The 16,976-nt window shown below is 41.0% G+C and overlaps 1 protein-coding gene across 1 annotated transcript; it reads right to left on the bottom strand.

Annotated features, from left to right (window-relative positions):
• Positions 1-3,429: 3,429 nt before the first annotated feature.
• On the bottom strand, positions 3,430-12,743 carry Mrpl15 (mitochondrial ribosomal protein L15). The gene is made up of 5 exons (XM_036177999.1): positions 12,190-12,743; positions 10,579-10,733; positions 9,960-10,125; positions 4,560-4,683; positions 3,430-3,937 (listed from the first exon to the last, which is right to left on the bottom strand). The coding sequence occupies exons 1-5, from the start codon at positions 12,292-12,294 to the stop codon at positions 3,600-3,602; spliced, it is 888 nt and encodes a 295-aa protein (XP_036033892.1). The 5' UTR covers positions 12,295-12,743; the 3' UTR covers positions 3,430-3,599.
• Between the last annotated feature and the right edge of the window lie 4,233 nt (positions 12,744-16,976).

Below are 16,976 nucleotides of genomic sequence, written 5' to 3'. Positions count from 1 at the left end.
ATTTCAATTAAGGAAATGCCTCCATAAGATCCAGCTAGGCAAGCCTGTAGGGTATTTTCTTAGTGATTGATGGGAGAGGGTCCAGCCCATTGTGGTGGGCTGCTGGTTCTGAGTTCTGAAAGAAGACAGGCCAAACAAACATTGAGCAAGCCAGTAAGCAGCACCCCTCCATGGCCTCTGCATCAGCTCCTCCCTCTGGGTTCCAACTGTTTGAGTTCCTGTACTGACTTCCTTCAATGACAGTGCTGTGGAAGTATAAGCCAAATAAACCCTTTCTTCCCAACACCATTTTGGTCATAGTGTTTATTACATCAGTAGAAACCCTAAGATAATTTGTATTTTATACAAACCGAATTTGTATTTTATCTTCCATTTCTCAGATGGTCAAAATGAGGCAGAGAATAAACCACATGCTAAGTCCCACATCTAGTCCTGCTTTAAGCCCTAGACTTGTGTTCCATCCAGATGATTCTGCAGGTCCAGGCATGTAACAGGACAGCTATACTATGCCATGGTTTGCTTGCAGCAAGGTCTCCAAACAGACAACCCTCTCCTCTACCCAAGGTGAAATGAGCAGTACTGCTCCCATTTGACACATCCCACTCTCTAGCCCACTTTTTGATGAAGGTCTCTTACTACTGAACCTGGAGCTCTCCATTTGGCTAAATGGGCCACCTGAGCCTGCAGGGACCTACTCACCCTCTGATGCCCATGTACACTATTCACATGGTTCACATAAGCACTAGAGCCTGAGCACAGACAGTACCCACTCAAGCTGTCTCCCCAGTCCTAGAAATAGTTTTGTGGGTTTTGTTTGGCTTTTGGAGACAGTGTCACTTTGTGGACCAGGCTAGCCTTGAACTCAGATCCACCTTTTGGGTGCTGGGATTAAAGGCATATATAACTATGCCTGGCCCTAAAAATCACTTTAAAACACAAATTAACTCAAGGTTTTGGGGTCTTGGCCACCAAAAGTCATATGAGAACAGATAAAGACACATTCCAGGAAAGGACAGATCTAAACTGAAACCTTATTGCCTTTAAAGGTAGATTCTCAAGTGACAAGAACTCTTATAGCTACCACTTTCTACTGGACCTCTCTTCTGTGCCCCTTTAAATGGAACAAAGCCTAGAGTATACCAGACGAATTTCATGGAACTTGCTGTTTTGGCTGAGAATGAGCTATGGGGTTACAGTACCACAACCCGGATACAGCTGTTTGTGAAAAAGTCCCTGTCACCAAATAAACATTCTACATCTGTTTCCTGTTTTCATTTTTTCCTTTGTCACTCTATCCCAATTTCCTTCCACCTGTAGGCCACCAAAGATGACCAAATGAAGAAAACCAATGTTGGCTGTCAGAGCTGAATGTGGCAAGGGCAGTTAGTCCTTCTGCTTAATGGGATGGGAGAAGAGAGTCCAAGGACCCTCGAAGCACGTTTTCAGATGGAAGGCTGCAGTATGGTCTTCCTTAAGGTGACTAATATCCTCTCTCACTTCCCACAAAGAAATTTTCCTGTGGAGGCAGTGTCTGAGACCTACAATGGTAAGTTGCATCACCAAAAGAAAGTCGTGCTCAAGGCAAGGCAGTAACTTATCTAGGCTACAGCACACCCAACAGGATCTTTCACTTCCACACCCCATACACTTACTGTTACAGGATGTCTTTACATTTAAGGAAATTCATTTCTATGTAGATAGGTTGAGGTCAAGTTCTCCTCAGATCAAGGAAGCACCTGTGTCCCTCACTGAAGTGCTACAGCTGGCACTAGAGGCAGAGGGAGGGTAGAGTCACCAGGCATGTGGAGCACTGGTGCACAGGAGGTGGGGAAGAGACTGCTGTCTAGTACACACCTCTTGTTGCTTCAGACTGACACTATCCTTCAGTTTAACAAAGGGGAAGTGACTTGTCTGCAGATGCACCTCACTTTAAACAGGTCTCTGAAAAACACAAACATGTTTTAAGAACTGATTACAGCCAGGTGGTGGTGGCGGCGGTGGCGGCGGTGGCGGCGGCAGTGGCGGCGCATGCCTCTAATCCCAGCACTCGAGAAGCAGAGACAGGCGGATTTTTGAGTAGTCCAGGTGGTCTACAAACAGAGTTTCAGGAAACCAGGGCTAAACAGAGAAATCCTGTCTCAAAAAGGAAAAAAAAAGGAGGGGGTTTCAAATTCAATCACTAAAGTTAGTCTAAAGATGATTCTTCTTAGCTCCTGGTTCTTACTAGAGTTTGTACAAAAAACAAAAACAAAACAAAACAAACCTACACAATCCTGAATGAAAACTGAAACACACCCTAGGCATGTGCACCACTTTATAAACTGAAGCCAAGGTCAGCAAAACATAAGGTATAAAAGCCAATTAAAAATACACTGCATGATATATGAGTTTTTGTGTTTTATTTTAACAATCATTTAACGGTGGAAGAACTATAATGAATTATTCAGGATCAATGTTTAATTGCTCAACAAGGCACGGTGGTTCATGCTGTAATCCCAACACATGGGAAGAAAGGATCAGAAATTCAAGGATAGCATGGGATGCATGAGACACTGTTTCATACAAAGTTTAAAAACTATAATCACTTAAAGTAAATTAAACTTTTGCAAGACTTGGACACAATCTCTCTTATCTTTTACAGTAACCGAGTTAAGCTGGGCACAGCAGCCCAGCTGCTGGGAAAGCTGAAGCAAGAGGACTGGCTAGGGCTCAGGGTACTGGCCAGGCCGCCCGCCTTTAAAACCACCACCTAAAACAAACCCTGTCTCCATATGGCTTCTGCAATCACTGAACAAGTTCCTAAATGTAATTGAAATGTCTTGAAGTCGGAGATAAATTTTTATCAACTGGAACACTACCTTCTTCAAGAAAAATGGTAATGGTTTGACCATTATCTATACTTACTATAAAGTGCTCGAAAATTAATTCATTTGTGCTCTTTCTTTCTCTAGCTCCTCTATTGATAAGCACCTTTGTAGCTACTCACCAGTCACATTCTGAGCATCTCCATCCCTGTTGGGGACTCACTATCTTAACAGTGGGTAGCAGAGCTTCCCTGGGGCTACTGTGTAAAAAGAACCAGGGCTCCTTAGCACCTGCGCCCAGGCCTACTAATCAATCCTCTATACTTGCCCTTCATTCTAACAGAACAGGTAAGAAAAGACCATAAAAAGATAGACAGTAAAAAGACATTTTAAAGTAGTTAAAATTAGGCTGGGCAGTGGCGGCGCATACCTTTAATTCCAGCACTCAGGAGACAGAGGCAGGCGGATCTCTGTGAGTTTGAGGCCAGCCTGGTCTACACTACAATTCCAGGACAGCCAGGGCTATACGGAGAAACCCTACCTCAAAACAAACAAAAAGGGAAGGAAGATGATTTTAAGCAATTTTTTAATCATTTTTCTAAAACCATCCCCATTTGAGTTTTTGAGACATATACCCAAAAATGTCCAGTTCTTCTGTACAGCTTTTGCTGCCTGTGATTTAATTTCAGATCTGACCACACTGATGACTGGTATCAACCCCAAGGATCTGAGACCTACAAGCAGCCTTGTTTCAGCTCCTGTCTGGTTCTCAACACATCTGCTTACTGGAAGAGTTCAGGAGCTGTAATACTTAAGGAGATTCTCATCTGTAGGTTTTAGAATTTTCTTATCTGCCATATTCACCACCCAACCAGGAGCAAGACCAAAGAATATCTGCCTTGGATCCTTCCGAGCACTAAGCATTTTGAAGAGTTCATCTTTCGTGATATCAGGAAGAACGTAGCCATACTTCATGGCAAGTTCAAGTCTTGCTTCAGGAAACTTGGCAGGGTCAGCCAGGTAGCCCCGATTTCTGGCGTCAGTGTAATACGGAACCAGTGCTTCCGGTGGAAGCATTCGCTTTGGGATGGGCTGTCCCCGCAGGAAGAATGGAACAGGCTTGCACAGAATTTCTAGGAAGAATTTTAAAAAGAGAGATGTAAATACTGGCTCTATACATAACTATGTTAGACATTCTTAAGTTACTAATTTACTGAGATGAGAACTGAATTCCAAGAACTTCTTGTAAAACAGGCTTAAGTAAGAAAACGGAAACAACTCTTTATAATTTTTTTCATTTTTTTATTATTATCCTATGTGCTATGCTGCACATGGAGATCTGATGACAACTTTCAGGAATTGGCTCTCTCCTTTCACCTGATCAAACCCAGATCAGACTTGCAGAGCAGGGAGGGGGGTCTTGCCTACTGAGCTATCTAAGCTAGGCTGAAAAAAGTCATTTTTAATAGTTTATAATTTGAAAAGGAAAGGAAGACGGAAAGGAGAGGGGAGAAGGAGGGAGAGAAGGTTTTAAATACTTCAGAGGAGCTAACACCCCTCTGGAAAATATATTTTAAGACTTTTTACTTTTAATTATGAGTACACATTTATGTCAGTTGTGTTACGTGTACATGAGTACAGTGCTCAAGGAGGCCTAAAGGAGGCAGCTGTAAGCATGACAGAAGCACTCAAGAAAAATGGCAAACAGACAGGCAGTATAAGATAAAGGGGAAACTGATCACAAAACAGACTTACCCAGACTTCTTGGGTCATAGAAGGCTGTAGTAACAACACCGCCATTTTTTTCAATTGCAGCAATTGCTAATTCTGAAGCCAACTGTACCTCAATATTAACTTTTGCTTGAAAAGTATCAGCACCCTGTCATAAGTTAAAACAAGGCCTGTTAGTAAATAGCTTAGCTGAAGGCAAATCAGCACAAGGTCTGTTTTCAGCTGTGCTCCCTGCTCCAAAATACTTGCAATTCTATCCCAAACCACCTCCACTTAGGTGTCCACTATGCATCACCAATTCTCAAGCCCTGCAAGTAGGAATGACTGTCTTATTCCATTTTCTGCATTCAGTAGGTACTGAGGGAAGCATCCATTTCCACATATCCCATTAGTAGTACACTATTTTATCCTTATTACTATACCAAATGCAGATGGGGACAATAAGGCATATTGGCTGCTGAGTAATTCATCCACGACACAAAATTAGGATACAAATCCAGACTCTAGTCAGAGCCTTTGCACTGGAATTTTCCTTTTTCCAATGCTGAGGATGGAACCTCAGGGTCTTCTCTTTTGTTAGTCAGCTACATACCCAGCACCATATGAATTCTTTCAAAGTACATATTTCAAAGGAAATTCTGTGTGTGTGTGTGTGTGTGTGTGTGTGCACGCACACACGCGCATGTGCATGCAGCAAGCTTCAAGAATATATAATAGAGTCAGCTGTATATAATAAGCTATACCTTAACTGACCAAGGTGTCCTTCAAGAGGAAGCCATTTATCAGGGAATATTTGGTGTTATTTAGCTTATTAATATATATCAGCTATTTTCTGCTATGGAATTCTTGTGTGCCCATATACTACTAGGCCATAATGACAAACAGCTAAGCTTCTCAGACCTACTGCTGATCCACTAGGTAACTAATACTCCTGCAGGGCCTAGAAGACAGGCGGAGCTGTAGATGCATAGCTTTGTTTCTTGTGCAAATGAAGCTCAGACCATCCCTTGGCTTCAGGCCTTTTAGCATCACAGAGCTATTGACTCTGGACAGTAGGGCTTTTTTGCATAGCCAGGTGCAATAAGAACTGGAGCAGAATTCCAGAGGAGCAGAGTCATGTAGCCAGGGAGAAAGAACAAGGCAGTTTCCATAGATGGTAGATAGAGCCCCATGGCTGGAGAGAAGAGAAGGCAGAGTTTCTCAGGGTCAGGGGTAAGGAGCAAGGAAGAAAGGATGGAGTGTGAAGGAAGAGAGGACAAAGATGAGGTCAAAAGCCTGGGAGCTTAGTTAGGACTATGAGAAGACAGGAAAAGTAGTACAGAGAGGAACTGAGTGTCAGGACAGAACAGAAGCTATGTAGATAGAATTTTGTCTTAGAGAGATAAAGTAAACGGATAAAAGAGCATGGTGTACATAGATTCTTTTCCCTGAGATAACCCCACACTAGACAAAGCATCTTCCCCAGGATTCTGGGAGGAAAACTTCTCAGGGCAGGCCTCTGGGAAAAGTCCAGTGTGTATATGTGATCACAGCATGCAACATGCATGTTGAGGTCAGAGGACAATTTTTTGGTTCTTTCTACCTTTATTTGGATTCCAGGGATTAAACACATGTCTCCAGCTCTGAGTGGCCTTTACCCATGAAGCCATTTTACCAGCCCATCTCTATTCTTAACCACAACATTATGCTCCATTATACAGACTAAAAACAAATCTTCCTGAGACTGGAGAGACAGCTCAGCAGTTAAGAGTACTGGCTGCTCTTCCGGAGGATCACAGTTTGATTTCCAGCACCCACATGGTGCCTGAGAACCACCTGTAACTTCAGTTCCAGGGGATCCAATGCTAATGCCCTCTTCTGGCCTCTCCAGGCACTAGACACATATGGGATACATAGATATACACGCAGATAAAACACACATACACATTAAACATTTTTAAAATTTTAATAAAAATAAAAACAAGTCTTCCTTATCCCTAAGTAAGTAACAGGAGGTTATAGAGGAGGCAAGGGTCTGGAATAGCCTGGAAAATAAAATATCTGACAACACTGAAGGGGTTGGCTGTCTTTAGGGAAAAAAGGGGAGGGGAATTCATTTTGTACTCACTGCCAACTTTATTATACTCTCTAAAATGGAGGATTCATCTATTTTCCCCCAGAATGTTTAACACTAGACAATAAAGTCCCGTCACTCAGGATATGCTAATATTTGTCTAACTTCAAAACATACTGCTTTTGCCATTTTAGTATGGCTCAACTAATTCCCACTCACGCTATGAACATTTCATATATTTCAATATTCCATTCACTATAGGATGTAGTTTCTTTTTATATTTGATAATGGTGTGCATTTTTATAATCAACAGACTGTCGATTCAAAACTAGGGACTTGATGTATTAGTGATTTTTATTTTCAATTACTACTCTGAGGCCAGGCAGTGGTGGCACATGCCTTTAATCCCAGCACTCAGAAGGCAGGTGGATCTCTGGGAGTTTGAGACCAGCCTGGTCTACAGAGTTAGTTCCAGAACAGCCAGAGCTGTTACACAGAGAAACTCTGTCTCAAAAAACAAAGAAGCCTCCTCTGTTACTTCTCTGGTTCCGCTGCTCCACCACCTCACTCTTCTCCTCTAGTGCTAGTGCCAGGGTTGTAAGTACTATAAACTGCATTTTATTTTTAGGAAGGTCTACAAATCAGGTTTCTTTTATTTTCCTTGAGAACATATATTTCCAAGTAATTCTGTGCTTAAAATCACAGCCATCATATTATCCACTATTTACTTACAAATCTAAACTCAGAAAAGGCAAACAATGTACAAGCTATAATAACTGTGTGACTACATTTATTCAATCATTGGCCCAGTGTACAATTTTCAGTATAATGTCTGCTAGCATAATATACACATACCTAAAGCATACTGAGACATGAAATTTAAATACTGCCAAGGTTATGGAATTTTCTATGAAGTCTTTTTCTTTACACATCGACAGTAGAATATTGAGGCTCAATTGTGTCTTCGGTATTGCTTTTCCAAATGAACTTAACCAGTTTTATTAGGGTTTGTTTTGTTTTGTTTCTCTTTAAGACAAGGTTTTGTAGTACAACCAAGGCTCACCTAGAATTCACTTTGTAGCTCAAGGTAGCCTCAAACTTACAGCAATCTTCCAGCCTCAGCCTTTCAAGTGCTGGGATCACAGGCATGATCTACCACATCAGACAATGAATGAGACCTTGGAAAGTGCTATCTTTAGGTTCAGTCTCAAAGGACTTGAAAAGGTTCTTCCATGGGCATATGCTTCCCTCTAGTGGACACTAAGTTACTATTTGGCTATGTAGTTAATCTACTTATGAACTGTTGGTCAATCAGTATAAGAGAAATTTCTACTGAAGTTGAAATGGGATTAAATTCATTCCTTTTTTCCATAAATATTAAGTAACTTTCAGAGCTAAGATTGTCAATATTGAAACTATAACAAAGCACCTACATTTACAAGGCTTAGGTGAAAGTGAGAAAAATGAAATGGAAGCACAGTTGTGCACCAGATAGTAAGAAAAATTAGTTGGGAGGCTGGAGAGATGCTAAGCAGTTAAGGGAGCTAGCTGCTGTTCTAGAAAGCCAGCATTTTATTACAAGAACCCATGTGGTGGCTCATAGTGTCTGTAACTCCAGTCCTAGGGGATCCAAAGCTTCAGCTGGCACCAGGAGCATATATGGTACATATATATGTAAGTCAAAACACTCACACACATAAAAACAATAAAAAGAAAAATGCTTTGGGTAGGAAAAGGCAGACACAGAGTGTGCTTCTAAGAGTGGGGCAGGGCCACAAGCTGCACCTGAGTTACTGGCAGGCTCTTGTCACCTTGCAATGTAAACTGTTTTTTAAAAAGTGTGGGGTAGGTGAACAGATGTAGTGAGTGGCACATGCTTGTCCATCTCAGCACTGAAGAGACAAAGGCAGGGGCCAACATGGTCTACACTGTGAATTCTAGGACAGCCTGCCAGAGCTATCCTGCCTCAAACAACAAAAATAATTCCAGAAAGACGTTTCTGGGGCTGGAAAGAGGGCTTAGAGGTCAAGAGCACTTGCTGCTCTTCCAGGGTTGGGGTTTGGTTCCTAGCACCCACATGGTGGCTCACAACTATCTATTAAGTCCAGTTCCAGGGGGCCTAACATCCTCTTCTGAACTCTGGGGACACCAGGGGTACTTATGGTACACATGCATACAGGCAAAACACTCATACATATAAAATAAAGAAATCTAGCCAGGCAGTGGTGGCGCACACCTTTAAAAATCTCAACACTTGGGAGGCAGAGCCTGATAGATCTCTGTGAGTTCAAGGCCAGCCTGGTCTACAAAGTGAGTTCCAGGACAGCCTGAGCTACACAGAGAAACCTGTCTTGAAAAGCAAAAACAAAACAATCTAAAAAAAATTTTAAGAAATTTTTTTTTCAATAAAGGAGAAAGATGTACAGATCCACAGAAGCACAAAGCTGTGGCCTGAATGTACATCATATTTCTGTAACCACAACTAGCATGAATTACATTTTTTGTTTGTATGTTTGTATTTATTCTATGTGTACGTGTATTTTGTCTGCATGACTATCTGTGTACCATGTGCATGCAGTTCCTATCAAGGCAGCAAAGGTGGTGGATCTCCTGGGACTGAAGTTACAGATGGTTGTGAGCTACCATATGGATGCTGGGACTCGAACCCAGGTCCTGTGGATGATTGGCCAATGTTCTTTCCTACTGATCTAGCTCTCCAGCCCCCAAGAAGGGATAAGTGTTGATTAAGCAGTCTCTCAGTTTCACCTTCCATGGTTTCAATTACTGGCTCTGAAGAGCTAGGAATCAAACCAAGACCCTGTGCAAGTTGAACAGTGTGTCTCCAGTACATTGTAGAGTATAAACTGTGCTGTGGAGCATGATGACATCTTGTGCTGTTCGACCCCATCCCTTCCTGACATGAATTACACCTTTCTATATCATTTTTACACTCTATCTGCTACCCACCCATCAGCCTACCATAGTATTTCAATACTGTATATTTCTCTCTTATCTTACTAAGTGATGGCCCCAACGTGTACAAGAACAGTGATGCTGACAATTCTGATATGACAAAGAACTATAGTACAACTAAGCAGAGAGAGAGAAGTTCTCCATTTAATAAAGAGTCATAAGTTAAAGTTAATAACAACTGTAGCAAATTATTATTAACCTCCCACTATGCCTAACCTATGAACTAACCTTTATCAGATGTCTATATAAAAAGAAGAAAACAGTTTATACAGTTTGATAATGACCACAGTGAAGCATCCATATGGTATGTGTCCCTCACAGATAAGGAAGGAATATTATGGCAAAGTGTCTATACACCAAACAAAACAAGCAAGCAAACGAAACAAATCTAGAGTTACCTCTTCAACCAGCTGGACCCCATAATCCCTTTTAAGTGGTTGGATGGTCACACCTCTCCCATTGACAAGCTGGGTTAAGTCAATAGGTTGAGTTGGATCAACTCGACCTAAATCAATGAGATACTGCAGTCTCCTGAGACTCAAAGGCTGATACTGATGTCTGAAACTGTAAAACAGGAACATAATAGTTAGAAAACACCAAGTAATCTTCCTGTAACCTCTTCAAATCAACAAGCTTTGTTTTGTGTTTTCCTTCATCATTTCTGATGGTTTAAAATAAACTTGAGTATAATACAAACACATAAAACACTAGTGCTTCCTTTGTTCCACTAAAAACAATTTACCTCTCTAAACATTTACTTCATTCATACAAACAAGTAAACTCACAAAAGTTTAACCCAAAGTAAGATTATAGAATGATAGCTACAATATACCATAAATATTATATATACACACACACACACACAATCTTGGTTAAGTTTCCTTACTGGAAATTATTCAGAGGAACAGTATCACAAATTTGCTTCTAAGTAAATATAAGGTTTCTACCATATTATTTATTTATGTAATTCTTGTTGGAAATTAGGGATTTGTACTTCAAAAGAAAAATCACCCTTACCTATGTCCTTCATTAAATCCATATTTGGGGATTCGGATGTAAAATGGAGTCTGCCCTCCCTCAAAGCCCAGCCGGGGCCGAGTTCCTCTCTGTCTTTCTCCTTTATGACCTCTGCCACATTTCCTGCCTCTTCTTCGATCTCTTGGACGTCTTTCCTACAAGGAAAAGTGAGTTTCAGGATTGTGTTTCACCTCATAGCACATTCCTTTACTATGCCTTTTATTCATCCAACCCGTACTAGTTAAGGTACTGTGTGCCAAGCACTGCTATGGATACTCATACATGTTTGCATTCCACCACCATAGTTCTCTCTGAATGTAGCTAGTTCTAGGAACCAAAATACTAGGTGAAACACAAGGCAAAGTTCCAGGGATGGAATGGAATCCAATGGGAGAAACAAGCTCTCCAATAAGCTAGGTCCCAGGCTAGTCAGCTTGTACTGATCTGTAGTGAGATCTACTTGGAAGGTTGAGGCAGGAGGATTCCAAAGTTCAAGGTCTGCCTGAACCACACAACATGTCTAAGGCCAGCACCCTCAATTTACTTAGACTCTGTCTCTGAATAAAGCATTTAAAAAGCAGAAGAGGCTGGGAGTTAGGCTCCGTGGTAGTGTGCTTGACTAAACAAGCCAAGGGCCTAAAGCCAGTCCTCAGTAGAAAAGTGGCTGGGGGAGGCAGAGCCAGGCGGATCTCTGTGAGTTTGAGGCCAGCCTGGGCTGGAGTTGCAGGAAAGGCTCCAAAGCTACACAGAGAAACCTTGTCTCAAAAAAGCAAAACAACCCCCCCCCCCAAAAAAAAGAGGAAAAAAGAAAAGAGGCTGGAACGAAAAAAAATCCTAAAACTAAGCAGCCAGGCTCCAGCAATATTGTTTTATTTCTTAATTAAGCGTAAATATGTAATTGTGTCACATATGGCTAAGGAAAACTCCATTTTGTGCTACGAACCCATTCCAAATTCCTGAAAGATGAGCTCCTGGCGACTCTGACTCCTTGCCCTCCTCCCCAGAATTGTAAAACTGATTAACCGCTTGCTTTGGTTTCTGTAAATGCCCTATGTGGCAAAGAGTGAGGCAGTTCCTCAGGTAGCTGTGAGTTCCACAGAAATGAAGTAATTGTGAGCTGCCTTTAAAAGTCCTCCTCCTCTTAAAGCTGGGCCTCACTCAGTCCCAAATCCGACCACGGAAACCAAGGACAGCTGCAGCTTAAAATAAAAATTGGCTTATTACAACTTGTTAGAGTCGGGTGATCTTTCCTTTATTTTACCTATCACCTCCTAAAAGCAATAAACTGAGTTACAATAAGAGGTGACAGAAAACAGCTTTTCTAGTTTGCCGTGGGCTGCATGTAAGAAAGCTGAAGTAAAGTCAACTAGAATCTTTATAATGACGATAGGCACTTTGCTAAAGGACTTCAGTTTAGAGGTAATTTTGGATGAATCATTCTGTAGTTCCCCAGAATGTCCCCCTCTGCATACTAGGCATTTTGTGATTTTCAGCAGAAGCCTTACTACTGGGCACACGCGGGAGGGGGGCCAGGCGCCCGGGGAGCCCACACGCGTCCTGCACCCCCGGGGACGCGGCCCCAGCACTCCCGCACCGCTGCCATCCGTTTACCCGCTTTCTGGAGTCAGGGATGGGCTTCAAGTTGGCCAGGCTCACTCGCGGCAGGGACCGGAGCAGGTCCAGGCTGGCCCCGCTGCCCCGCGCCACGCCAGCCATGACCCACAGTCTTTCCAAGGGCGCCCTGGGAGGCAGGGCGGGCTCGGCGTTGCTTTACGGCCTCGCCCCGCCCCTGTCGCGACAGCGCGACAGCGACCGCGGAATACCGACCTTCGCTTCCGGATTCCAAGCTTAGTGGGAAACTGAGCTAGTATAGTTTTTGGAATAGCATCGATTTTTGTGAGGTCGTGCTTTGTTTTTAGGCTTTGGTATCACGTTCTGAAAAAAGTCCGCTCGCACCCTGAAACGTTAGAGGACATTTTGAGTTAAAATTCGGCTTCTTCGTTGGGTTTTGAAAGTGGTGTCTCATGAAGGGAAGAGTAATTCAAAATAATGTGAGCAGTTTCTAGCTTTGGGGCTTTGGTAATCTTAACTATTACAATGCCTGGCTCATCTTCCTGCTCCGACTATCACTGAATTGCTAACTTGCCTTACAGTTAATGATGGGGGCCATACTGAGCACCTGCTGTGTGCCAGAAACCTCATTAAGTTGGCCTTTGTGATGTATATCAATAGCCACCCTAGAGGTAAGGAAGGTTTGACTAAGCCAATCCCTGACCCAGCTCTACAACAAGCAGCACGGCCAGGATTCAAAGCTAATGAATTTAGACTGCCAAACATATGTTTGACTCCAAAACTAAATGATTTTAAACACTTGTCTTAATACAAGTAATATAGGAAAGAACGTGTACCTTTTGATACTCTTTTGCCATTTCACTGTCTTGCAAGAGAGTTGCTCCTGCTAGCTCATACTAACAATTACATAGTTAAGGCGAGACAATTTGTTGGGTTTTTTAAATTTATTATGTATACAGCATGTATGACTGTAGGCCAGAAGAGGGCACCAGATCTTGTTACAGATGGTTGTGACCCACCATGTGGTTGCTAGGAATTGAACTCAGGACCTCTGGAAGAGCAGTCAGTGCTCTTAACCTCTGAGCCATCTCTCCAGGCCTGGTGAGACAATTTGTAATGGGCAGTTGTTTCTAAATCTTAACTAAACCTTTTTGAAGTTATTGTAAAGGTTTTGTTTTGATTTTTTGTTTGTTTTGTTTTCATGTATATGTGTATTTTTAAGACCTGGCAGAGGCCAGAAGAGGGCCTCCTTCTGGAATTGGAGTTATAGGTGGTTGCCAGCTTGAGCTGCCCCAAACCAACTGCAGGTCCTCTGAAAAAGTAGTAAGTACTGCACTGCTGAACCATCTTTCCAGCCTCCAAATCAACTGTAAAACAGCTACATAAACAAGTTACATTCACACCTTTAAAAAATATTTTTATGAGCAAGGCACTGGCCAAACCAACAGAAACGTAGTAGAGGAAATCAATCTAAATATTGCTCCTAGCTTGTTTGAAATCCAGAAGAATCCAAAATCAACTTATTTTAAGTTTGTTTTTATAAGATAGGCTCTTGTAGTCTTGTAAACTAATTACCAAAACTGTTGCAGTGGTTCTCAACCACTTTGGGAAGTCAAATGACCCTTTCATAAGGGTCGCATACCAGATATGCAAAATTACAGTTATGAAATAGCAATGAAAATAATTCTATCTTTGGGGCAGTCACAACATGAGGAACTACTATAGAACAATCCTTTTGTACATTGTGAATATGTATCACTCTCATTGGATTAATGAAGAACCATCTGGCCAGTAGGTAGGAAGAAAAAAGTTAGGTGGAAGGGCCAAATGGAGAGGACACTTTGAAGAAGGAGGGCGGGGTCACCAGAGTTGCCAGAGAGAACCAAGATGAGCATGCCATACTGAGAAAAGGTACTGAGCCACATAGTAGAATGTAGATAAGAAATATGGGTTAATTTAAATTGTAAGAGCTAGTTAGTAACAAACCTAAGCCAATGGCAAAGCATTTATAATTAATCAGTCTCAGTGATTATTTTAGAAGCTGGATGGTGGCCCTGACAAAAACTCCATCTACAAGGAACTGTACTAAAGGGTTGCAGTATTAAGAAGGTTAAGAACCACTACATTATGGGGTCCCTGAGTTTTTGTCTTTTTGAAGGAAAGAAAAAAATCAGTCAAGTAACATATAACTTGAACAGTTTATTTGAAAAAGATAAGCAAATAGTCCAGTGATTGGAATGGGCTGCCCAAAGGTAGGGAACAGTCTCTTGAATTCTGCCTTGTGGCGTTTTAAGTTTGTTTGTTTCCAGTTTTTCAAGACAGGGTTTATAGTATTGGTACCTTTCTTGGAACTCACTCTGTAGACGAGGCTGGCCTCAAACTCACAGAAATCCACCTGTCTCTTCCCGAGTGCTGGGATTAAAGGCGTATGCCACCACCGCCCAGCTGGGTTTTAAGATTCTTATGAATAGTTATTAAGTGAATGATATTTAAAAGGGAACAATTTTTATGACCTTTCATGGTGGATGGGATCTCCGTTTAAGGATATTTCTTCCAATGATTCTCTAAGAAAGCCCATGGAGTGGGAGAATTCAAAATTACAGTGCAAGTGGGTTGATCAGCACATTTGAGGATGCAAACCTTCCCTTAGTGTACATAAGTGGGAACATGCCCTGGTGCCTTAATTTCTGATAATGCTTGAACATAATGGCAGCTTCAAGAATATTTACCCAGAGCACATTCTGAAAGTAGGAAACACAGATGCAAAGATTCAACCACAGTTTCCCCCCCATTTCCTCATATCTTAATTCCTTGCCTACCCAGTACCAAAACTAGTTGTACAAAATGATAAAAAGGTAAGGTCCAGACTCAATTTATAAGAACAACAACAACAAATATAGAACTATAATACTTCCAGTCCATAGTAGTTTTTAATTATTTTCCATCATCTTTTTTAGTAATACTTTTGGGAAGAAAATTGCAAAATATAGTTACAAAATGTACCTTAATTTACAGAAATATATACATTGTATTAAATAATGAACTTCCAGTTGAGTGTTAATACCAATAATGGCTTCTCTATTTGGGGAAGAATTTGTATGGAGTAAATGAGATTCAGAAAATACAAAATATGGTGTTGCATTTCTTGTTAGAACACATTTTCTTTGTTGTGTGGGTTATATAATGTAACTAATATTCATCAGTCAGTAACAGTGGAAATATTAGTCTGTAATTGTAGGCTATGTTTACCTCAAAGTCAACATGCTAAGCATATAAAACTGTGAGAACGAGTTGAAGAGTTTGATTTATGTCCTTAAGAGTGTCATAAGGGTGTAGTAAATCACCAGTCTTTTAGCTCTATGATGATGACAAAATTTCTATAATCACTCAGTTGTTATCTATTATACACGAATATGCTTTAGGCATTACTCTAAATTCTGTTTAAATAGTTAAAAAGGAGCTGTAGTAATAATATATTTATTTCAACAATAATAAAAAGAGAAAACACCAAGTCATGGTCTCTAGTTAAAGATCACTTTTCACACTTAAATAGGTTTTTGCTTTAATTTTTTGAAGTATATTTATATATAAAATTATATATATAATACATATATGATAAAGAAATATGATAGTACAGAGGGGTTATGATGAGACATGTAGACGAATAAATCTCTCCTACCCACCAGTTCACAAATAACCAGTCAGAGGCTTAATATTAATTACAATCTGTTTGGTCTATGGCTCAAGCTTACTGCTAACTAGCTCTTTTATCTTAAATTAACCCATTTCTATTAATCTATATATCTCCATGTGTCTCATGGCTTTACCTGTGTTCCATTACAGAGAATTAATTGTTCCTTTCTTGATTGAGGTTTTGTCCCTCTTCCCAGATGAACCTAGTTTGTGTCACCAAAAATATACTTTCATGATAAAAGTCCTAAAGAAATTAGTAACAGATTGAACATACTTCAACATAATGATGTGTGTGTGTGTGTGTGTGTATGTGTGTGTGTGTGTAGTTAATTAGTTAGTTAGTTAGTTAGTTAGTTAGTTAGTTATGGAGAGACATGTATGAGACTTTATATAACCAACATTATACTAAATGGGAAAACACTGACAGCATTTCCTCTAATATCTGGAATTATATAAAGGTGTGTCTTCTTTCCACTTTCATTCAACATAGTGTTTGAAGTCTTAGCTAGAGGAATAAGATAATAGAAGGATGTAATAGAGATACAAATAGGAAGGAAGAAGTCAAGTTCCTCTATTTGAAGATGACCTCATTCTATACTTAAATGATTCCACAGAAAGCTTTTGGATCTGCTAAATTCTTTCATTAAAGTATTCATTTCATTTATAGGATACAAAAACAATATGCAAAATAGAGGCTTTTTATTGGTGAAATTATTAAGGCCACTCCACGTAGTTAAAAGGGAGGTTTATTTTGTGGGGTAACTTACAAATGAAGGGATAGGTTGTAGGGTCTGGCAAAGGTATGGCACAGTCTGGCGGCGTTCTCTGGAGAACTCTGCTCGGTCTACCTCCAGCGTCCAGGGTCCCAGAACCAAGAGAGCAACCTCCTCTCGATCCTGGGTCTTGAGCTTCCTCCTCCACCCTGCCTTGTGGGCGTGACTACTACCGAAGCCTCAGTGGGGGTTGGAACTTCCAGGCCAATGCTGGGATGGCTATCCACTACAACTTTTATATATCAATAATGAATTTTCTGAAAGAAATTAACAAAAATATCCCAGTTGTACAATCGCTTCAAAGAAATTATCTGGGGGGGCAGGGAGAGCAGTGGCTAGAGAGCTCAGTGGTTAAGAGCA

This window comes from Onychomys torridus, chromosome 2 (genome assembly GCF_903995425.1).
Source record: "Onychomys torridus chromosome 2, mOncTor1.1, whole genome shotgun sequence".
Taxonomy (NCBI): domain Eukaryota; kingdom Metazoa; phylum Chordata; class Mammalia; order Rodentia; family Cricetidae; genus Onychomys; species Onychomys torridus.
The sequence above is the reverse complement of the archived record's forward strand: the minus strand, read 5'-3'. Positions and strand labels throughout refer to the sequence as shown.